We start from the raw sequence: 24,198 nt of genomic DNA on the forward strand, positions 1-24,198 counted from the left end.
CAATAATTTGCTTACTATGAGCGGCCACGGGGTGGCAGTATGAAGTTAAAAGCACCCTGTAGGAATTTCTAAGTACATAGTATTGTCACCCCCACAACTATAAACTAGTCAAAAATGTATAGCTCCTGCAGACTCATGAGATAAAGAATATATTTTGGTTTCTTTTATTTGATTTCTGACTTTTGAGCCTTTAGTGTTCATATTTTTAAGCTTTTCTTCACAACCATGGACTAGAACTTATTTTTATTAAAAACAATGAAAGCTGGGATTTTCACTCTCACTCCACGAACTAGGGCTTCAAGAAAAACACCAAACATTGCAAGACTTGCAGTAAAATTGTGCCACAAGCACGGACGTTGCCCCCCGCCTCCGCGCCCAATCCAAAATACACTGAGAAGTATTTCTGAGAAAAGAGCAACTTCAATTAAAGTTAATGGGAGTTGCTGGGTCTTTAATACTTGAAAAAATCAGGCCACACACTTAAGCTCCTAAATCCATATTTAGGTTTGAAAATTTTGGTCTAGGTCTTAGTATAATTAAACGGGGAGCATTTCAAATATGGGAAAGGGATATAATTTGTCATCAAAATACAAGAGATAAATACAAAAATTCCCAGGAAGAGGAAGGTAATACACTAGACCACTTGTTGTCAAATTAATACAGATGCTGGTGCTATAACACGTTTTGCTGAATGTTTCCAGCCAAATCATCAGAAAAAAAGCCATACTTTCTGGGTAAAAAGTAAAATAGCTCATTTTATGTTGGGTTTACATTATATAGATAGATTTAAGATAGATGAGAGTAGATTTAGTCATCCATGGACATGGGAAAAATACTATGTGACATGTCCCAAATGACCTATCCCAATCAGTCACAAACTCAAAATACACCATAAGCAGTAGCTTGTTAAAAATTGTGGATCTCCAGATAAAGGGAAGAAAGTTCCCTCTAGCTTCTTTGGGCACTCCACAGACACACAAAAAGCTTTGTCAAATCATTGTTGGTTCACAGCTGCAGGTCAAACTTTAGTCATAGCTGGTTTGTTCTAACTACACATATAGTTGAAGTCAGAGGTTCGCACTGCTGTAACCACATCCAATTTGCATAATTTTTCAACACAGGCATGATAGATGCGTATTTCTGACGTACAGCGAAACACTTATTAGATTACATCTGTCTCAAAGAGGATCATGTGTTTTGTTTGGCTTTTCCTGACAGCCATTTAAATTCCTTTATATGTATTCATATGGGGAACTGAGATCAAAATTAAACCCTAAACATTTAGGTGCTAAACTAAAAGAATTTTATTACATCACTGTTTGTTAAAATGTGATAATTTATATTCCGTCTTAAAGGGAGCTTGCTGTCCATCTATTGTAGTTACAGGATGACCTTTCCTGGGCACCTGATCTCATTACAAAGAAGCTGTGCTTTTCAAGACAAAACAGTTGAATGTAAAATGAATAATTTGCGCTGAACTTTAAATCCAAAATATCTTTAACATGCACCTGTTTAATGCTTCAGTTGATTAAAATCAGATACAACATCTAAGCCAATGATCATGTATCACATGATCCTGATATGTGGGTGGATAAAGTTTTACACTGTGACCTGTTGTTTGATTTTTTTTTAATCTGTTATTTTTAACACTTGTCATTACTGTATTGTGGTTTTTTCTCCAGTAATATTGTTATTTATGCATTAAGGTCATTATTGCACAGAATATGTGATCCAATCTGTTATAAATGTTTAAGGTCTGTAAGCAAGTTACATTCTTCAGCCACACTAGAAAAAAGACAGGAGGCAATGGGTGTGATTTAATTAGGCTGCAACTTTATTCACTTATAATATGTGGGAGTACCTGGCAACAAACTGTACAGTGCAGGAAGGAGCAGGCCGGTTCCCTGCTGTTCCAGATGTAGATGCCCCAACCCCCCTTCCTCAGCTCCCTTAAAGGAGACTAGGAAAAGAAGGGGGGGTTGACTCTCTCTGATAAGATGTAGGAGCCCCAAACCCCCCTTACTCAGCTCTCTTAAGAGATGCTTTTCCTTCAAACCATTCCTTATATCCAGAAACCATATCCCCTCTATACTGAGTGTCTGCCCTGGATGTCTGCTACAAGGAGGCACCAGCAAAATGCTTGGCTGTCTTCCCTACCCCTGCCTGGTTCCCTGATATTCATTGATTCCGTCCTTTTTTTCTTTTTTCTTTTTTTTTTTAACTAAAGTGAATCATATTTGCATCCGTTGTTTGCTCCCAAAGAGTGTACAAGGTGCATCACCTGGTCCTCTAGCATGCCCCTGCTGTTATACCAGCTCAGGATTGCCTCCCTCTCTAGGCCCAGATGTGAACTGCTCAACAACGCAATACTGGTCCCACAGGTCCACACCACTGCTTGCTTGACCTGTTTGCATAAACCTGAAAGTGGATTCTCTTATTCTCTACCTGGACTCTCACACACATCCTGTGTGTACTTGAATGTCATTGCCCTAGCTGGGACACAACCATAGCACCCTATATCCAGAAAAAGTGGGAAGCAAATTTTTGCACCCATAGCCCCAGCTTTGAAAGCCCCTTTTTGAAAACTGTAACAAAGTTGTGAGGAGCCTTCCATCACCATGGATAAAGAGGGGCCTGTATAAATCCTTACTGGGCAATTCCTTTCCTGACCTTCCTCTTGTGGCATTATGGACTCACCTGGCTCTCTTGATCTGTTTTGGAAATCCTTAGGATTTAGACAACTGATTGCTCTTCCCATTGTAAATCCTTCCATTCCAAAGCCCTTCCCAAAGTATCTCTTGCTAACCCGGGCATTAGTTCACCGACTTCAAAAACTCCAAAAAATGCTATCAGGAATGCAGCTTTGAACAAGGCTGCCTCCTGGCTGCTTCTGCATATTTGATTGAAAACTTGCACTAAATCTGTAAGGGCATGTCTACACTTAAAATGCCGCATCTGTGCAGCTGCACCACTGTAGCACTTTATGAAGGCCCGATCTACACTGCCCCCAGGAGTCAACAGGAGATACACAAGCTACATTATTTAGCTTGCGTATTTCCTATCAACCGACTTATGTTGCTGTACCGTGGCGTCTCTATTGCACTATGTCAACGGGAGACGCCCTCCAATTGATACAGCTTTATTCTTTTCAGGGTGGTGGATTTCTGGCGTCAACCAGAGAGCACTTCTGTGATCGATTGAGTGGGTCTCCACAGCCTGCTCAATCGATCCCACTGCATTGATCTGTGCAACCCTGACAGTGTAGACATACCTGAAGATGCTCTAAGCTGTCAGGAGAGCACTCTCCCATTGGATTAGTTAATCCACCACCCCAAGAGGTGGTAGCTATATTGGTGGGAGAAGCTCTCCTGCTGACATAGCACTGTCGCCACATGGAGTTAGGGCAATATAAAACTGCATCGCTCAGAATGGATTTTTCACACCCCTGAGCAGCATAGTTATACCAATATAGGTCTATAGTGTGAACTAGACCTAAGTGTTTAAACAGTGATGGGGTAATGTGGATCTTCTCTAGGGCCAATGTCCCGAGACTACCCCACTAAAAATCTCTGGACCAAGACCTACAACGAGGACCTGGCTTTTGATACGGTCTCTCACAGTATTCTTATCAGCAAGTTAAAGAAGTATGGGTTGGATGAATGGACTATAAAATGGATAGAGAACTGGCTAGAGCATAGGGCTCAATGAGTAGTGATCAATGGCTCCATGTCTAGCTGGCAGCCGGTCACAAGCAGAGTGCCCCAGGGATCGGTCCTGGGGCCGGTTTTGTTCAATATCTTCATTAATGATCTGGAGGATGGGGTAGATTGCACCCTCAGCAAGTTTGCAGATGATACTAAGCTAGGGGGAGTGGTAGATACCCTGGAAGGTAGGGATAGGATACAGAAGGACCTTAACAAACTGGAGGATTGGGCCAAAAGAAATCTAATGAGGTTCAACAAGGACAAGTGTAGAGTCCTGCACTTAGGATGGAAGAATCCCATGCACAATTACAGACTGGGGACCGATGAGCTATGCAGCAGTTCTGTAGAAAAGGACCTGAGGGTAACAGTGGATAAGAAGCTGGATATGAGTCAGTAGTGTGCCCTGGTTGCCAAGAAGGCTAATAGCATATTGGGCTGCATTAGTAGGAGCATTGCCAGCAGATCGCGGGAAGTGATTATTCCCCTCTATTAGGCATTGGTGAGGCCACATTTGGAGTATTGTGTCCAGTTTTGGGCCCCCCACTACAAAAAGGATGTGGACAAGTTGAAGAGAGTCCAGCGGAGGGCAACAAAAATGGTTAGGGGGCTGGAGCACAAGACTTATGAGGAGAGGCTGAGGGAACTAGGCTTGTTTAGTCTGCAGAAGAGAAGAATGAGGGGGATTTGATAGCAGCCTTTAACTACCTGAAAGGGGGTTCCAGGGAGAATGGAGCTAGGCTGTTCTCAGTGGTAGCAGATGACAGAACAAGGAGCAATGGTCTCAAGTTGCAGTGGGGGAGGTCTAGGTTGGACATTAGGAAAAAGTTTTTCACTAGGAGGGTGGTGAAGCATTGGAATGGGTTACCTAGGGAGGTGGTGGAATCTCCATCTTTGGAGGTTTTTAAGCTGTGGCTTGACAAAGCCCTGGATGGGATTATTTAGCTGAGGTTAGTCCTGGTTAGTCCTGCTTTGAGCAGGGGGTTGGACTAGATAACCTCCTGAGGTCCCTTCCAACTCTATGATTCTATGATAACCCCTCACACTGCTGGCACCATAAGGTTCAAGAGGCAACCAGAGATGGTAGATGACACTAGCCCACCAGTTGCCAGAGACAGAGTAGGCCGTATCATTGATAGGCCTTCCCCTCTCTGAAATTACACAAAACCCTGATTACTCCTGTCATAGGCCATAAACATTCATGGCACTACAGATTTCTGTACTATCCTGAGAATTGTAATATATCAAGGTTCCAGAGTGCTACAAGCATCTGTTCTGATTCCTGGTTGGTTCCTGGTGCCAAGCTCTGGTATTTGTCCATCTGAAATCAAGACAATGCATCGGCTATGCCATTATCAATCCGGGGCATATGCTTGGCAGAGTAACATATGTTAAGATTTAACCACTAAAATACAAATGCTGTTGCCAGTCTCATGGTCTTGGAAGATCTGGAGGACTGATGATTGGTAACATGTACCACCACCATGTTGTCACTATAACGCTGAACTCTTTTGTTTCCAAAATCCATTTGCCAAATCGTTATCAAAATTGGAAAGAATTCCAGGAGTGGTATATCCTTCACTATATCTCTTTGTATGCAATTTGAGGGCCATTTATGGGCAAACCACCTGTCTTGATAAAACCTACTCCACCTGATGCATCTGAATGAATCTGTAAAACTGCCTCTATCCTCCATTCCTCCCTTTGAAAAGACATTCCATTAAAGACACTCTGTTGATCCAGAAACCGTTCCAAAACCCTTAAATCTTTCTTCATCTCTTTAATAACCCTTAAAATGGTTGGGTTTTGCTATTCCCTTGGTGGCAGCTGACAGTTGGGTGCAAAATGCTCACTCTGGGCTACCACTTGGCAGCCCAATCCTGGTAAAGTGGATGTCTCTGGGGCTGCATGGGGTATAAATACCTTCCACTCTTCTAGGGTAGTGCAGTGACCTTCTCCTGACCTGTCCCCAACTGCATCTTGCCCTTCTTGTCCATCCCTGTGAACTTTCCCTGTTTTTTCCACCCCTTGTAAAATGATCTTATAGAGGCAATGCTCTTTTCTTCACACTAACTGGAATAAGACCCTTTTGCATGCTGGTTGTGAAGGCAACGTTCTCAGCATTTTAACTTTGTAGCATTCTTTAGTGATGCAATTCATTACACTTAACCACTGTAATACCGCTGTACATTGGTACAGAAAGCAGATTGGCTCTTAGTGCTATAATCTTTCCTTGTCTACAGCAGTTTTTATGAGACAAACAAGAAACAATAGACCAGGCAATTTAACACCAGTTGTGATAAATATCTAATAAACCATATTAAAAGATATGATAGAGCTTAATTTAAGACTAACTAGTATGGTATTAAGCAGAAGATGGCCATATTCAACAGTCTTGCTAGAGTTCTTTAAAAATCTTATTAACATTGTGTAAAGAGAAAAACTGTAAAAGCTATAGGAAATGGACATTTTTATTGATTGGTAAAGACAAATTGTTTAGGTGATCTAACAGAAATTTTAAAATTCTGAATGTGAGTGATAAAGTAGATATAGAGAAATTGTTCAAATTAGTTGCAAGCATACAGTTTTCCATCCCATAACAGAACCAATTTCCCATCCTGCCTCCAGCAGAAGGAATGAGGCATATGACTGATGCTTCGGAGAAAAATGAGCCACTCTTTCCAATGAGCACATGGCCAATTATGAGGTGCTGTATATAGGTAAAATATTCCTTCCTGAGTCCTTCTGCAATCATGACACTCTGAAGCATGAAATTTGATTATTCCCCTCTTAGCATGTTGGGCACCGAATTATCTAAATGCTGTTAAAATCCTCAGTGCTCTGCTGAATCACCTCTTCCAGTGGTGAATTCCATATGCAAAGCAGTATTTATTTATTTTAAATATGTGTTTTCACTTCCTGCACCAGTAGCTCTAGTTCCTCCATTTTGTTACCCAGGCTTCTCTCATTGGTGTAAAAATATCTTAATTTTTGCTGTTTGGCTTCGCTCACATTCCTTACGCGATTTGGCACAGTCATTCTACTGCCAGTATCGCCTATTAGGCTGGTATCTATATGACCCTTCCTTTTAATGTCCATTCTCCTACCCACTGCTGTGTCCTTTCTTCCTTCATTTTCCTCCCTCTCAATGCTAAAATCAGGCGTGGCAATTACCTGGGCATCTCCCAACCATCTCCTCCAAATTCCTAGCTGAAAGCTCTCTTAATCAATTGAGCCAGTCTCCATCCTAGAAGTCCATTTCCCTCCCTACTCAGGTGAAGTCATCTCAAGAGAACAGTCCTCTGTCCATGAATGCCTCCCAATGTCTTCTGCCTCTCAGAAGTTAAAAGCTAAGACTGGATGATAGGGCATGTATCACTTGATAATTGCCTTGTTCTGTTCATTCCATCTGAAACATCTGACACCAAGTTGACCAGATAGCAAATGTGAAAAATCGGGATAGGAATGCAGGTAAAAGACACCTATATAAGAAAACCCCGAATATTGGGACCGTCCTTATAAAATTGGGACATCTGGGCACTTTATCTGACATCAGCCTCTCTCAGAAGACAGGATACTGGGCTAGATGTACCATTGGTCCGACCTAGTATGGCCTTCCTTATCTTCTGTGCTGTAACTGGTACATTTTTTCCAAGTTTGCAGTTTCCAACATTCTGATTTTGGGTTTCTCACTCTCACTATACGGTTATTTCTCATATACACAGTATTCAGCCATTAACCAGTCATCATGTAAGTATTTGAATAATCACAGCCTGAATACTGTGAATAAGGAAATCTCTCTCTCCTTTGATTGGCTCCAATACTCTGAATTTCAAACTGTTTTGGAAGCCATCTAGATGCTGCTTGAGCTCCTTACTTGCTTCAGCTGAAATGGAAAAAGTCCATAATTTACATAAAAGGATTCAATGAAAAAGTAAAGGAAATAGGGCTGTGAATCTGATAAAAGGAAACATGTTTTTAAAAAGTGTAAATAATTCTTTAACTCTTTCCCTCTTCACTATACATCAGTAGGGCTCTTGTCCCCAGAACTACTGTAATATGTTTGTGTTAATATTATGTTTGTTACATGTGGGAGAATCACAGGCCCTTCTATAGTGTGATTCTGGATTTACACAGGTGTGGAAAAATAACTTGATTCAGGATCTTAATATGCGTTTATTACTAATATCACATCACAAACTCTAAAGCTGTTCTTGTTCCAGTCAATGCACAGCACATTTTCAAAAGAGGTGTTTATTCCAGATTGCTACTCATGGGAGCTTTATAGTAATTACTTAAAAGGACATCACTCTATATTTAGGTACACTGCTAACTCAGTTAACACTTTGAGTATTTTGAAAGCATTTTATTTAAAGTAAACTTATTTTTCATTGAATCCATGGGTTAAGATGTAATCTTTAGGAAAGCTACAGAGCTTGTCACATCCAGCCCCAAAAAGAAGATATGACATTTAATGGTGCCTTTATTTTAGGATAAGGCTATGTAGATTCTGGTTTACAATTTAAATCTTCCAGGAGAGGAAGGATGGCCTCCTAATTAGGTTGCTAGCTAGGGATTTGGCAGACTTGTGTGACTCTGGGCAAGTCACTTAGTCTTTCTGTTTCTCAGGTCCTCATCTTTAAAATGGGGATAAAACTTCCCTACCTCACAGAGATTTTGTGAGGATAAATACATTAAAGATTGTGAGGCACTCAGATACTACTGCAATGGGGTTCATAGAAGTACCTATGATATACAGAAGCCAAATGCTAGGGCTATGAACTGAGCAACTGTGTTCAGAGCTTTGCATGCCACAGAGAGAGACTCCATAAAGGCTGGTGTGTACAGTGAGCATTATTGTGTGCTGGCTGGAAAGCCATGGGATCCTTGCTGTGAAGCTAAATCCTAAGCCCCCTTATATTCTATGCTAGTAGGGAGAATGGGGAGAAAGAAGTAGAAATGAGCTTTAACCCCACTGAAAAATTAATGAAGTGATTTGTGAAGTTTGATGTATAACCAATAAAATATTAATACCCATGATCATTACAGAACTGGAATAACATCCACAAAGAACATTCTTTTAGTTTGTGTCTACATTATTTCTACCGAAGTTAGTGTGTCTGCAGTTCATCAACCCCCTTTTTCTACTTTCACTGACATAGTACAGGAGTGAGCTACTCCATAGGTGGCAATGTGAACAGAATAATTACAGTGCAAGTTTACACTTCAGATAGTCGTTTTGAAAGAGTGCTATGTCTTTGTGACCCAGAACAGGAGCTATAACTAATGCTGTTACAGAGCAGAGGATATGTATTTCCCATTCTTGTTACAATTAATGACTAAAAATAGATCTCCTGCATAGTAGTTGCTATCTGAACAAGTACCATACTCTGCTTCTGGGATGACCAGCGTAGTTTGGAATAAAAGCACCATAACGTGGTTGGGAGAAAAATAATTGTTGCAAAAAGTTATCCTGCTTTAGTTTATTGAAGTTTTACAAACATATTCCTTTGATTCTTTAATTTTGGGGCCATTTAAAAAATTGAGAAGAAAAAAATTGATTATATAGATGTTTTTAATAAAAAGTATGGAGTCCACTGCGACAGCTGAAAATGTATTGGGATTCTAGATGAATAAAAGACTCCTTCAGACTTGAGCTAGAAAATGCTCTCTCAGCATTATAAGGCAATATAAAATGTGTCTAAATTACTGTGTATTTACCTTCAGTGCAAACCCCCATACTTTCTTTCTAAATAGCAGATTTATCCTTTTTCATCTAGCTTACATTTTAGGCCCCTGAGTAAGGACAAATTTGTAGCACTTAAAGATTCGGGTACCTCTGACTAGAAGGTTAGAGTGTGGTTGTACAGCTCCTTGGTCCCTCATGGGTGTTGCTATCAAATTTTAAATAATGGTAATAAGTGGATCTCTTTCAGTTCATGACACTTTTCTGTGTAGTAGGGCAGTGCCATATATCCTGCTCTAGTATAATGTTATTTACCTAAGTAGCATTGATTGACAGTTAAACGAAGTAATATAATATGCACAGACAAAGTTCAAATTAAATCTGTTCTTGGAAGCACTATTTACTTCTGTTCCTGAGAAAAATCACTTTTTTAAAAATTGTTTAAATTTGGCCTTTCTGGATGGATTATGGCTTTTTCTGTCTTTTTCATTCATTTTGTTTACTCTACAATAGCAAAATACCCTTTCAAGTACAATAAAAAGGGCATTTGATTGGTAACAATACAGTTTGCTCACTTTAGGTTTTTTTGTTTTTTTTTTCCTGTGGGAAGTTCACTAAAAATAGGAAAACTGAACAGAGCTTTTTCATTTGCACAGCCCACTTGTTGCAATTCTGAATCCAGACTACTCCTTCCTGTGGGAGAACCTGAAGAGAATGGCCAAGGGAGTGAGAAAGCTTTGTGAGGGTCTCCCACAGAGTTTTCTGTGAATTTTCTCTTTGGGAGGGCATTCAGGTTTGCCTCTCCCCTTCTTGCAGAAAACTCAGTCTCCATACATCCTCTGAGACCCTCAAGGATCATAAGGTGTCCTCTGGAGGCAATAAGCCATCCGTTTTGAGGCTCTGTGCCTCTGCACTGGCTCTAAGGCCACTGACCCCTCTTGGGCTCCTTGGCAACAATTTCCTAGCCTGGAGCCATTCCTGGAAGCTCCATTTAAGAGGAGAGTGCAGAGTGTGGAAGCTCATCATTCTCAGACCTATTGCTTTCTAAAACAGCTTATGATTTCCTCTTCAATGGGGTTTGAGGTTGGAGGGGATATTTTTGGCTGGGTGTGTTGTAATAAATCCATGGATGTCATTTCAACTAGGTCCATGCAGCATAAGGAATAGAACTGTCCACTTTAAAATACAGGCCTCTATCACTTGAGATTAGTAGAGACTCTTTATGAATGTCAGTAGCAGTACTTACCCCCTTTTTTGTAGGGCAGTCACTAAGAGTCAACAAGTACCACACTTGAGTTGGTCTGACATTCCATCTAGCCCTGGCCACTGTACACATATATAATCATGCAACACTGAATTTCCTTCAGACTACTGTTAACAAAGCAAAGAAAGGAATACAGTCAGTGTATACTGAGAGAGAAGCAAAGAATGCAAAGGAGGAAAGATGGACAAATCCCAATTTTGAGAAAAGGTATGGGATCACAAGATTCCAGAAAGAACAATAAAGGGGCTGTAGTCCAAAAAACCAGCACACTTCAACCGCTCCTGAGATCAGGTAACATCCTGCTGCTCTTTAAGGAGAAAAATATATATGGAAATGTGGAGCAAAAGAGACTTTTTATGGTCAAAACACATTGAGAGACTCCAGTTTTGGATGAGCAGTGTGATGTATCAGTGGTCACTGAGCATGTAAACTAAGAACATGTGCTGTGAAGTAAGGGAAATCTAACTGGCATCAGGCAAAAGCAAGACTCTCATCCAAATGAAAAGCAGAAAGACAGAGGAAGGTTACTGTTCTGGTGATAACTCATCAGAGGCTCTGCTTGGGTTTTCTATTCCATCAGACTAGAGAAGAGGGCAGTCTCCCACTGAACAGAAAAGCAAGTTTCAGCTTGTATAAGGGATCCATTGTCACATTGTAGCTAGTTACAAAAGCTTTCAAAGGACATGAAAAAGAACTTACTAACTTTAAACTTTATTTGTTCCTCAAAGATCCATCCTTACCAGAAAAGTCATGATTGAGAGAACAGATTTGCCGTTCCTAGACTGGTTTGAGAAAAAAGGGCACTTGTGGGCCATTTACTCTATTGCAGATACCAAGAGTATAAATCCTTGGATTGGAATGAGGATTTGCATTTATATTTTAAACAAAATGGGGAAATCATTCCTTGCTTTGGCTTAAACCAACATACAGGGTGAAATTCTGGCTCCATTGAAGTCAATGGGAGTTTTGCCATTTATTTAAATAGGGCCAAGGTTTCACATTCAATTGAAGTAAGAGGCACTCCATACTTTTTAAAAAGCCCCTGTTACATTCTATGGGAGTTTTGTCATGAACATCAATAAGAGCAGGCTGTGGACCTAAGTTTGTAACAGAAATTTATTGGGGGGGCAGTTGTCCAATTTTTGAGCCTCTGTGAGTGTTTTGTTTAATTATAATAACAGAATTCATTCTCATAACTTATTATTGCATTGAGCTTCTGTAAATATGAGCTTGATGGGAGGAAAATGTAATGCCATCTAATCTAGTCTGGTTCTTGGTACTCCAAGCTATTACTCATCTCTTCCCATGTTTCTGCTCAGGACCCTGCTGCTGGTTTCATTATAGTATGGAGTTGAAAATTCACCTCTGCCAAGCCAGTGCTTTTTCTATCCTCTTTCATTTGGAGGAACACACACTCTCTCTCTCAGCTGTTTTTACATAAATCACCAACACCCTCCTCCCAAGCGCCAACTATAGACTGAAATTCCCAACCAATTAATATAGCTGTCCCTTGTTACAAGCAGTGGTCAGTATGAACCTTTCAGGATTTGTTTCACAAATTGGTTTGCAAACAGGACTGCTTCACAAAGTAGTGAAGATTCAGAAAGTCTGATATTGCAAGCACAGGATAAAAACCTTTAGATGTAATACATTTTCATACTGTAACTAAGGTTGCTGATAGACAAATACCTGTTTGACTGAAAAAAACCACACAAGTATTTATTTTTACTTCTGCCCCCACAAACAAAACAGAGTATAAAAGAAAATATTGCATACTGAGCTAGGAAATGTACTCTCTCCTGTTTCTGAAAAAAACGTAATTTTTTAAATCATCCCTCAGTGCTAGATTTCTGTAGTCCTAACTGCCACTCTTACTTGTACACAACATTGTTATGAATTGGTTCCCTAAAGGTATTTCACAGAATTCATTTTGTATTTGGGAAGTGTAAATGGTCAATAGTTTGTATAAGAGTGTGTGCCCATATGCGCACGTACTTGAGAATGTGTACATGTATGTTTATATTTATTTATACACACACACACACACGCATGCATAATATATATCACAGACTATTGAAGAACAAGAGCCTAATAACAGACTTTAAATTTTCTAATGGAAGAAATCAGCATAAGGCAAAGGCAATTCAATCACTATAATCCTCAAGCAGTTAATAGTTCTTTATATAACACCAGTAAGAACTTAATATGAGGCACATGAGTTCGGAACATAGAAGGTTTAATCTTGAAAAGTGCTAAGGACCTGCAGCTTCCATTGATACCTTTTGGAGTTGCTGGTCCTTAACAACACTCAGGATGTGTCCAATATAATTGAATATTGGTGAAAATGACTCATCCTGATTGTCATCGGATTTATTGCACAATCTGATTATAGTGCGCTAGCATTATAAAGTATCTGAGAAACATGATTAAAATATCATATTTAATAAACTTTTCTCATATCATGGAGGTTACAAGCAACAAATATTTATTTATTCTTCCTTCCCTTTCCTACCAGTAGATTTGTGTGGAATTAGCCGAGAATGAGGGTGAGGAGTTTCCTTCAGCCTTCTATTCTGGATTACTGCTTTTCATATCTAAAAGCAGAAACTATGAAATCACTGTAGGAGCTGAGCTGCCAAACAAACACACACCTCTCCCTCCCCCCAACACTCTGAATTTCTATCAGAAATCTAAAGATCAACATCCTCAAGTGACCTGATCTCAATAGATTGGACTTGCAAACTTGACTGAAAGAAACCCTGTGCATATGTCATGTTGTTGTTTTTAATAAGGAAGACCTGCTTTGGATGGATTTACTTCATTACTTTCTCATAATGTCAGATGAGGTCTGATTCAGAGCCTAAAAGAGGCTTTATCTTCCATTAGTATTCTTTGACCAAATGTCAATATCATTTTTAAACACTATTTTTTCTTGCCCGTGTTTTCTCAAAATGATAGTAAATAAGTAGATCACAAAATGACATTGGTATGTATGCGTTACATTATTTTAGCTACTGTGGTCCACCAATCAGCTTTTCTATTCATTAAAATACCCTTATCAGAGTAAGTAAGGTTAAGGATTCAGATTTCAAGTCATTTGCCACTTACTGATTATTAGTGAGGATGCATTTGTCAATCCACGCTCTTCTTTTGTTACAGGCAATGTATCCATCTTTGGTATATAAAGAAACTTCCAAAGGGCCCTAGCTAGGTACACAGGCACCACAGAAATGTCTAGACGTAAACAAAACATTTTATTTGTAGAAATCATAATTTGGTGCACTAAATAACAAAGAAATGAAAATTCCAGTGTTCCATCCATTGCACTTCAGTTCTGTCTTCTCAGAGCCACACATTACAGAACCTGACTCCTTGAAGTAACCTACAGCACTTTCAGTTTTTTCAAAGTATTATTATAAATATATGCACTTTTCTGAAGTTATAGGGACTTTGCTTGATAGTTCAGGAGTTTAAAAGAATTGTCCTCATCATTTGTTGTCTGAGTATATTTTACACTTTGATAAGAAACCTCACACTTTCTTTTTTTAATCTTTAGTATAACATACAAACAGATCAGTACAGAAGCTATGAAAACGTCTCTGCCAAATCATCAGATAGTGATGTCAGTGATGTGTCAGCCATTTCACGTACCAGCAGTGCCTCACGCCTCAGCAGCACAAGCTTTATGTCAGAGCAATCTGAGCGCCCTAGGGGCAGAATCAGGTGAGTTTACAATGCCATTTTAAATGTATCAACTCCTCTTGTTTGGTGTAAAAATAAAATATAATAATAAAAAATAAACCAAGAAATATAAATGTTTATTATATAATATATATATTTATGATATTAGATATAATATCATAGAATATATTAAAATAACATATATATAAAATAAAATACACATACGTACATAAACACACATGTGATCATCCTAAATCTTCTGTGAAACTAATGTATTTTTTGCACCTTGGCATCCAGCCATTTAAACGGGTAAACAAAACATTCAGGCTGGACAACAGCAAATTTTCATATTTGTGCAAGTAGATACCGAAACTTGCAGTGAGCTGAAGATTAGTACTTTCAAACTCCAGTCCAGCAAAGCACTTAGGGTACTATTTACAAGCTTGAAGTTAAACATGTGCTTAAATGCTATGCTCGATTGAAGCCTAATTCCTTAGTTTGTGTTGCACACGGAGGCCTTGACGCTGCCAAAATGCCCAAAATGTTCTGTGTAGTATCATGGCCAAAGGCCTATTTCTGTTATGATCAAAGGCAGCTGAAAGAGCTCTCCACCTAACAGGATCAGATCCAGTAGTGTTATTAGAGAGGAAAGTCAACCAGTTATAGTTTAAAAGGAAATTTCATGGCTGAAGTGGGCATGAAAATGGAAAGCCGTCAGACAACTGTATAAGTGATAGGCTGTTTCTTGAGTTTGTGTAAAGAAAAAAAATTGTCCTGCAGAATGCACATAAATGATTGTCAGTTTGTTGCCCATACCGTTGCCTGACTTATTTTCCATAAAAGGATTTAGTTTCGCAAAAAAACCCAACCCAAACCTTAATGATAAAATCATTAATTTCTGCCAGATTTACCTCTTTATTTCACCAATAAATCAATATGTAATTTTTTTTTCTCTAAGTGTGTCTTTGCTGTGAGTGTGCATGTGTATGTTGGCACATCCACACACACATACACTGCTCCCAGAAGATAGGGAGGGTATTAGATGTATCTGTGTAGCCTTAAGCATTCAGTAATTTGCTTTGCTATGTTTTGGCCATAATTTAACAAAAAAATTGTTGATCTCATTACAGTACAAATAGGACTTGTCCAGAAGTATTGACAAATTCTTTCAGTTGATAGGTTTCCACTTTTCAGATTTCGTATGGCAACAGAATCAGCAGTTCTATGACCTTTCATTTTATTCATTTATTTCAAACACAGACCTCTTTGTATTATTTTTATAACCACAAGTGCTAGAGCACTTTGGAACACAAATCTTTAGTTTTCCCCAGTTTCTCCTGGAAATGGGGCTAAATCCTGCTCACCTTTCTCGTGCAAGTAATCTCACTGGAGCCCATTGACTCCACTGTGACTTTTTGCTTACATAATCAGAATGGCGATTGGGTTTGTTTAAGGAAACTAATTTTTTACTTCCAGAAATTGGTCTTGCTTTTCACACTAGGTTTTTAAAATCTGATTTTCCTTTTTTTAAATCTATGATTTTTAAGAGCCAGATTTAAGTATTTGGGACTACTTGGCATGCAGAGTACTGTTCCAATATAGGGTGGCAGAATGTGGCCCTAAATGAGGAATAAAATAATGTAAAGGGCATTTCTTTACTTGGTTTCCTTATATTTAATTTCAGTCAGTGTCTCCTTTTGATTTTTGAAAAACAAGTTTATCAATGGGATATGAATACACCTATTGATGTGTTGAGGAATTATAGGGCACATTTATGCTTTACTGAGCATGATTTGAATCTGAACCTGAGATTATTTTTTAACTAAATCCATTCTGATATAAACACTGATTATATAACCAGAAATTGTGTGAGACATTGACTATTTTGTTAATATTGTTGTTTTGGTTATTAACATGCTAATTATTTCCTTTCCTATTTCAAAGGAAGGGGCACACAGCTGGCTGGTTATGTCTGTGAAGCTATAGGGCATGCAATTAAGAACATTACAGTTCCTGTATCTCAAAAATTATAGCCAATTTGTCATGTGGTATTGACTAGTTAACATCTATTTTCAGTTGAAAAACTAACTAATAATGTCTATAATACCTTGCAAACACTGCATTGCTAACATCGATACAGCTCCTCACTATGGGGTTTGATCCAGCTGCATTGAAGTCAATGGGAGCATTCTGGTGTGCAGGAAGTGGCATTGCAGCGGTTCTTCCTCACTAATACCACTCTTGTGTCTTGGTTCTACAGTGGTCTGCTCCTTCTCTGGAGTAGCTCTGGCATAGCCAGGTCAGCTCTCGGTCCAGTCCCCTTCTGGGGCTAATCAAAAACAAATTAAATCTCACCTCAAAATAGCTACCTGGTGTTAAAGTCTAGAATATAAACACGATTTCTTAATAGAAATCCAGTGGCAAATATCGTCAAGATTAGACCCCTGACCAGGCCAGGTAACTTTGGTTAGTGCAGGGAGATCGAGCCTTCCTCATCCAGGTTTCCCCCAGAACTGGCCTCTAGTAGAAGCAGCCAGCCCTGACTCTTATGTTATAGTGCAATGAACAAAACGTAAAATCATTATAATGTAATTGTAATTACAGTGCAGTTCAGTAAAAATATAGAATTATTTTGAAAGTGTTTGAAAAAATACTCAGCTCCCCTCAGTATCTTGCACTCCTGAAACTCTCATTAAAATTAGTGAGAGATAATCAAGGAAAATTCTGGCCCCATTGACTTGAGCGGGACAGGATTTCATGCCAGAATTGCCACATCAAGCATTATGGTTAGACTGAATTTTGTGATATTATCAATAATTATCACCTTTTTACCCTCTTCAACTCTTTGGGTCCAATCCTACAAGAGCTTGTGCATATGACTAATTTTCCATAAGTTAGCAAACTTATTCATTTTAATGAGACTGCTGCCATGATTAAAGTTATTTACATGCACAAGTCTTTGCAGAACCAGGTCCTTATTCATAGGAATGTTCCTTGTGAATATAAACTCAATGAAGTCAATAGGACCAGTCACATCAGTATATGTTGCAGAATCTGACCCTTTCTACTTAATTATTATTATTTTTAGAACATTGTACCTCTTTTTCAGATTTTTTCTTCTTTCTCACATACTGATAATAAGTCAGATCCCAGGGTATGAAATCTTTAAAATTAAATAACCCATCATTCCTTTTCAGATGTAACTTACAGTTGGTTACTGTCATGTTTCTTACTGACATTTAAAGTCATTTTAATGTAATGTTGAAAAGTGTTTCATTGGGTGAATCTACAGTTAGCATCTGTAGTTCATTATTTTCAATTTGAGTTGTCTACATCTAATTTTGCATGCCTGCATGTTATGACTATGGAAAGGTCAAAGTCCTTAGAGATCTGCAAAAATGATGGCAAAAAAGAAAGAAGGATATCATGGGAATTAGATGACAAGACGGGGCACAATGAAAAGAAATTGGATATGGAAGACAAGAAAAGGAGAAGGCATTCTGTTGCTGATTTGAGGTAAAGGTTAGCTTCCTATCCTCATGTGTCTCTCCTAGTTGCCCCCTCCTTCTGGTTTTATAGTTCAGTGGCCTGTGTGCTATACAAACCAGTATTGACTCTGCAAAGCCTGCGTATCACATGGAAGAGCAAAGGAAACTCATCCAAATCCCCTTCCCACCCCCACCAGTGAACATAATTTGCATCAGCTTCTTTCCAACGACCAGGTAAAATGTGTGTTTATAATATTAGGATGAGAATAGAAAGGTATGTCTAGATGATGTGGATAACTTTAGTGACTTGTAAGTATTAAGAAGAGAGAGCAATCAAATGTACAAATTCAGGGGATGCCAGCTGATTTTAGGGAAAAAGTAGCAAATTAGATTGAAGTAATAACTTTAGTTAATATTCATAACTAATATTTGTATGAAATTAATATTGATAACCCCTTTTTGACTGAGCCAGGAAGCATTTGCTTACTAATTTTAACACTCAGTTCTTTTCACCTTATAAGTTTTACCTTAGACAATCTTCTCAAATCAAGATATTAATTATTTTAAATACATTTTATTCATCCACTGCAGACAATTTATATAGTTAACAGTTGAAAGAGGATCTGTGAATCAAGTCTGAATGCACTTGATATTCTAGGCATATAAGAAATACTAAATACAATCTTGCAAGCAATTTACATAGAGATTATGTTTGAGACTAAGCAATAGTACAACAATAATTCTTTGCAATAGACTACAATCAGATATCAGATTTCTTCCAGTACCTCTAATGCTCTAAATACACAACAAATAACTCTCAAAGGAAAAGAGGTTACCTTTCGTCTAAAGGTACTGCATGGATATTTGAGCATTCAAAGGTAAGATCAAATGATTATGCGTACATACACTCTGAGTGTGGATGTCTCAGGTTCAGAGAGCTCTTAAATTCAGCAGCTTGTTCAAAGGGAGGAGAAATTCATCCCTAGTTTAAAAGGAATTTATATCAAAATATCAAAATGCTTAATAATACTCCTTTTAGTGTTTTTCTTAAGCCAATCTACTTGTACTTGTAAAGAAAAAACTTTTAGATGAAATTATTCTTAGCTCTGAAGTCTAGCTTCTAAGGTCTCACAAGAATTAGCAAACATCCTGCAAGTTAACTTTTAAGATGCTTATTTTAATAAAACTAAAGTTTTCAACAGTCTTGAAATGAATTCTCACCACTCTTCTTGTGTAATTCTTCGATGCAGAGAGAGCTTTTCCAAGTTGTGGCTAGTCTGAAACGTAGTATGGATTCTGAGCTCTCATAGGGTTTAGTGGCATCTTTAAAGTTTTCCCATGGGATCTTAGCTTGTAAGCCATTTTCCCATGAGACAGGTTGGAGGGGAGCAACCAACAGGATGCTTGTCAGCTGATACTCAGCATTGTTTTATACACAAGTTTTGTACCGCTTTAACTATAAGGGCTTGTCTACGTGGCAAGTTACTGTGTGCCAAGCCAGGGAGTGAATCTACAGCCCACCAGCTTGCTGAGCCGTATGGACCTGTGTTGACACTGTTACAGCTCAGGGAAAGTCTCAGAGTGCGGCTTGGTGTACAAAGCTTTCAATTGGTATGCCAAGTTGCATTTGGGAATTCTCATTATACTATAGCAATATCAGCATGGGACGTTACTGCATGGTAAGCTTGGTGCACTGTAGATTCACACCCTGGCTTTCTGCACATTAACTTCCTAGGTAGCTAAGCCCTAACAGTTTAGACAATTAAATATAGACTTACCAAAATAATCTCTACCAGTATAAGACCCTTTATAATGGTATAACTGTGTCCACACTAGGGGGTTATACTGCTTTACATACATCTGTTTCTAAATTGATATAATTAAAGTGGTCCAAAAACGGCGTGAGAACATGTCCTCAGATTTCTACTCCTTCAGGTTTTTGTGCTACTTCTGTCAATATTCAGTGTATCATGTGCAGGTGTCATGTATTACCTCTGATTCCTTTCCAAACAGAGAATGTTTTTGGTTGAGTCACTTCCAAGACTATTTTCCATGTGAACCCCTCTTTGTTAATAAGAATTCCCCATTGTTTCTTCTAATGGCCAAAACCCTGAGCAAGAGCCTCAGCTGGCATAGATTGATGTAGTTCCATTAAAGTCAGTGGAGCTACACCAATATACAGTTTAGCATCTGGCCCCTTGTGTGCATTAGCTATAATCTTAATTCACATTGTTAGACTCTTTCCAAAATTCAGCAATTGTTCATAATGATTTTATGGGCATTTAAAGTTTGGTGGATATATTTCAGACATTCTTTATTTAAATTACATTTTGTACATTTGAGTTCATAACTTGTGAAGCTTATATTAGAATAAAATACTAGAATTACGGGGGGCAGCAGAATGGTTGCCTACATGTACAGAAAGTCTAGGTATCACATTTGTAAAAGACAGATAAAATTAAGTTTCTAGTTTCGGGTCAAAAATACATTTAGAATTTTTGGATATTAGTAAATTTAAGATTGCCATATAAGTTAGTAATGGAAAATGAGTGTGAATCTGTATTTCATAGGTCAAGCAACAAGTTAGATCTAATCAGTTTAAACCAATGGTCTCAAATCTCATTCTAGCAATTTGCTAGATTGCTCATTCTAGCAATTTTAATGAACTTTCAGAAAACCATGATATGATATTCATAGAAAATTAGCATTTATCTTCAACCAGGAGGATTTGTTGGGTAAGGTCTATAATAAGATAAGAGATGGGAACTTAATTCAGAATAGTTCTGAGTATAAGTATATAAAATTGTTCCTTCATTCATAGTTTGACCAGCATTTTAAGAAGTGGATGATAAAAGATACCAATACGTGAGTAATGTTGGGTAGGTGTGAGAGAATTTCAAGTTTTTGTATTGTGGATTCATAGATTCTAAGACCAGGAGAGATCAATGTAATCATCAAGTCTGACGTCCTGCATAGCATAGGCCATAGAACTTCTAAAGTAATTACTAGAGCATATTTTTTTAGAAAAATATCCAAACTTGCTTTAAAAATTGTCAGTGATAGAAAATCCACCAGAACCCTTGGTAAATTGTTCCGATGATTAATTCCTCTCACTATTAAAATTTTAAACCTTATTTCTAGTCTGAATTTGTCTATCTTCAAATTTCAGCCATTGAATCACATTATACCTTTCCCTGATAGATTGAAGAGCCTATTATTAAATATTTGTTCCCCATGTAGGTACTTATAGTACCCCCCTTAATCTTCTCTTTGTTAAGATAAATAGATTGAGCTCCTGGAGCCTATCACTATAAGGCATGTTTTCTAATTCTTTAATCATATATATCCATATTGTATATGTCCTAGAACCTAGGGATTTTTCTGACTTGAATCAGACTAAAGGAATGTGACTGTAGCATCATTTAGCTTGGGCTCTGTAATCAGTATGTCCATTGACTGAAGCTGGTGCATTTGTTTTTTGTTGTCCCAGCTTCTGAATTCAACAGACACTGTTCAGGAGTAAATAAGAGGACAGAAAGAGGTTTTGTTATGCCAGACTGAGTGGACATAAGAAGAGGGGTTAGCAGATACTTTGCAAAATTTAATGTGTTCAGTTCTGGCTGACTGACACAAATGGTGTAAATTGCCTACTGATTGTGAAGTGTTTGTTCTGAGGAATAATGATTTTCAATAATCATAAATGTTAATAATTCCTAATACAGTACGGCATATTTGGTACCCAGTTATACTACAGACTTCACTTAACATGCTCAGAATATCTTTGACATCAGTAAAGGGGCAGAAGGGAGCTCTTCATGGCATGTTGCAAATACTGTAAGAGAATGGATAAGCATTCATAAATAACTGCTGAGCCATAACAATTTATCATCGTTATAAAATAGACATTGCTTAATCAACAGCTGATCACCTTGATCAGAGGGATGAGGACACAAGATGCTTATAGTTATATTTATGCCCATTGCCATTCCAACATTTTCCAGTTAGGGAACTCCCTTTGATGTCAGGTGGGGAGTTGTCATCAGTAGTGGGTTTGCAGGAGCTGACCCTAAAAATTCCCAATCTGGCTGATTAACAATAAGTAAAGAAGGGAGTCCATTTTACCTTTTAGTGTAATTCTGTAAAAGAGCTACCACAGACTGCCCACTTTTTTGAAGTCAGAAATAAATGTAAACACTGGGTGAAATCTTCACAGAAATTTGCAGGATTTTTTGCCACTGATTTCGTTAGGGTCAGGATTTTACCTAGGCCTCTGAAACGTTTTGCTCAATAAATCCTTGAGATATTTTATTTAAGAGAAAATCAGAGAAACTAAAAATTATTCAATACTTTAGATGGTTAAATTATTAAGTTGGAGTCCAATATATATAGTACTTTAACATTTTATAGTATATACTATATTATTTACTATGAATTTTTAGGTAATTCATGGGTGGTACTAAGTAAGAGTCTCAGTATCTCTTATTTAACTCAATATTAACATTAACAGAGTTGGATCAGGTCTTAAAGGAATAAATAGAGTATATAAATAACTATTGTGCAATAAATTGATTCAAGTGTATCTGAGCTAGCTGCAAACAAATTGACAGTTTAGTAACAATATTAATGATGGTAATCAAGGCTGCATTTGTCCTCTGGCAATTATTAAAATGCTCCATTTCATATCTAGAAAAGCATACCGTTAATTTAGTCAAAGCAAGATTTTGGTGTCTCAGCTGTTCTGCTTTGCAAATGCTATGTAATATTATATTTATAACTGCTCTCCATGGTATTTTTTGGTATGGCTTAAAATGTTAAATTCTTCCTGTTAAGTAAACTTTAATTAAAGTAAATTATTTGCAAAGGGCTTTACTAAGGAGAGAAGTTAGTATAAGGATTTATTTATAGTACAGTTAAACCACTTCTAATTTACATTATGTACTACCTCCACTCCACCAAATAAATGTCGCTCATTTCTGAGTCACTCAGTATTCTGTACACACACCCAGACACCGACTCCTGTGACCCAGACTCTTGATCCTGAAGAAAGGGATGAGCAGGGAGAGTTTAGCACATTCATCCCCAACAGGGGCTTCCATGCCCTTGTGTGCATTTAGATGCCATCATTGACAGCCAGAATCCGCTGGGCTCCTATTCCAAGCTGTGCTGTGTTTGAAACCACTGCAGTCCAGAACGAATGCGATACCAACAAAGTCTGCACGAGTGCCAGTTGTCTCCACACTAGGCTGCATCAGACCTTCTTTCAATCTCAGATTCTCTGCCAACTCAGGAGTTCTCCGGTTCTGTGACTTCTACCAGCTTGTCCTCCGTTGTGCTCTTGACATCTGGCTGTGTCACAGAGCCGTCAGGTCCATCAGCACTGCAGCTCACACTGTCTGGGTCACAGACAATGGAGTTGAGGCTGGAAACAGTACTGAGTCCTCTTGATGCTGGTGCACTCTTCGACACCGGCATTGTCTTGGCAGCAGATCCCATCATTGAGTTTGGTACTGGCCTTGGTGCCAATGCCTCTCCTGGCACCAGGTGGGAGTCTGTTTCATTCAGTATCACCAGTGCCAATTCCCCACTCCTCTTTGGCACTGATGCCATCACCTTACTGGGCTTCAGATGAGTCTGATTGGTTGTTTGTCCCATTGGGGCTGGCTACCCCATTTGTCACAGAACCACTGGGATTCCTCAAGATCCAGGTCAGGATTGTCTTTGTTGGATAGGAGCCAGAGATTGACCTCCGATCACTGTCAGAACTGAAATCAGCATCTGTCCCACACTTAGACAGGGGCTCTTGACCTGGTGCCTATGGGCCATCAATGCCTTATCCGTATGCCCACCGGCCTCCTTGGAATTCTTGGGATGCTCCTTGATCGCTGAGGTCCTACTACTCAATTTGTTCCAGAGCATGACACTGGTCCCGACATTAAGTCAAGAGGCAAGGGGAAGTAACCCAGGGAAGTGAGCAGCTTTTCTGAAGCCATAGCACGAAGCTGTTACTTGTAGGGTCCTGGGTTGGGGCCAGGAATCAAGGGAGCCAAGGCCCAGCCATTCACTGGAGGGGCAAGAGACCCAGTGAAGAGGCAAGGGCCTACGAGAACCAGAGTAAGGACTGGGAGCCAGCAGAGAGTGGCCATCTTAGAGAGGCTGTATTACCCTCACCCACCATGAGAGTGTGAAAGAACAATAAGGGGTGAAACAGTTCCATCACCTACCACTAGAAGGAAGCGCTGGACCCACCAAGGTAGAGGAAGAGCTTTGTCACAACTGGTATCAGGAGGGGATTTGTCAGCACAGCGGATTAAGCACACACACACACACACACACACACACACACACACACACACAAAAGGGCATGTATGTTTTTTCCCC

The 24,198-nt window shown here is 38.8% G+C and overlaps 1 protein-coding gene across 1 annotated transcript in view; it reads left to right on the forward strand.

The window, feature by feature from the left end:
- LOC137143063 (regulating synaptic membrane exocytosis protein 1) overlaps nucleotides 1-24,198 on the forward strand; it is a 259,921-nt gene that overhangs the window by 145,111 nt on the left and 90,612 nt on the right. Inside the window, exon 20 of the mRNA XM_067532653.1 lies at nucleotides 14,208-14,374. Coding sequence (XP_067388754.1) covers nucleotides 14,208-14,374 — 167 coding nt within the window. The remainder of the gene's footprint in view (nucleotides 1-14,207; nucleotides 14,375-24,198) is intronic.

The sequence above is a fragment of the Emydura macquarii genome, unplaced genomic scaffold (genome assembly GCF_026122565.2).
Source record: "Emydura macquarii macquarii isolate MOO-44397 ecotype Brisbane River unplaced genomic scaffold, CSIRO-AGI_Emac_v2 contig_3295, whole genome shotgun sequence".
Classification (NCBI taxonomy): domain Eukaryota; kingdom Metazoa; phylum Chordata; order Testudines; family Chelidae; genus Emydura; species Emydura macquarii.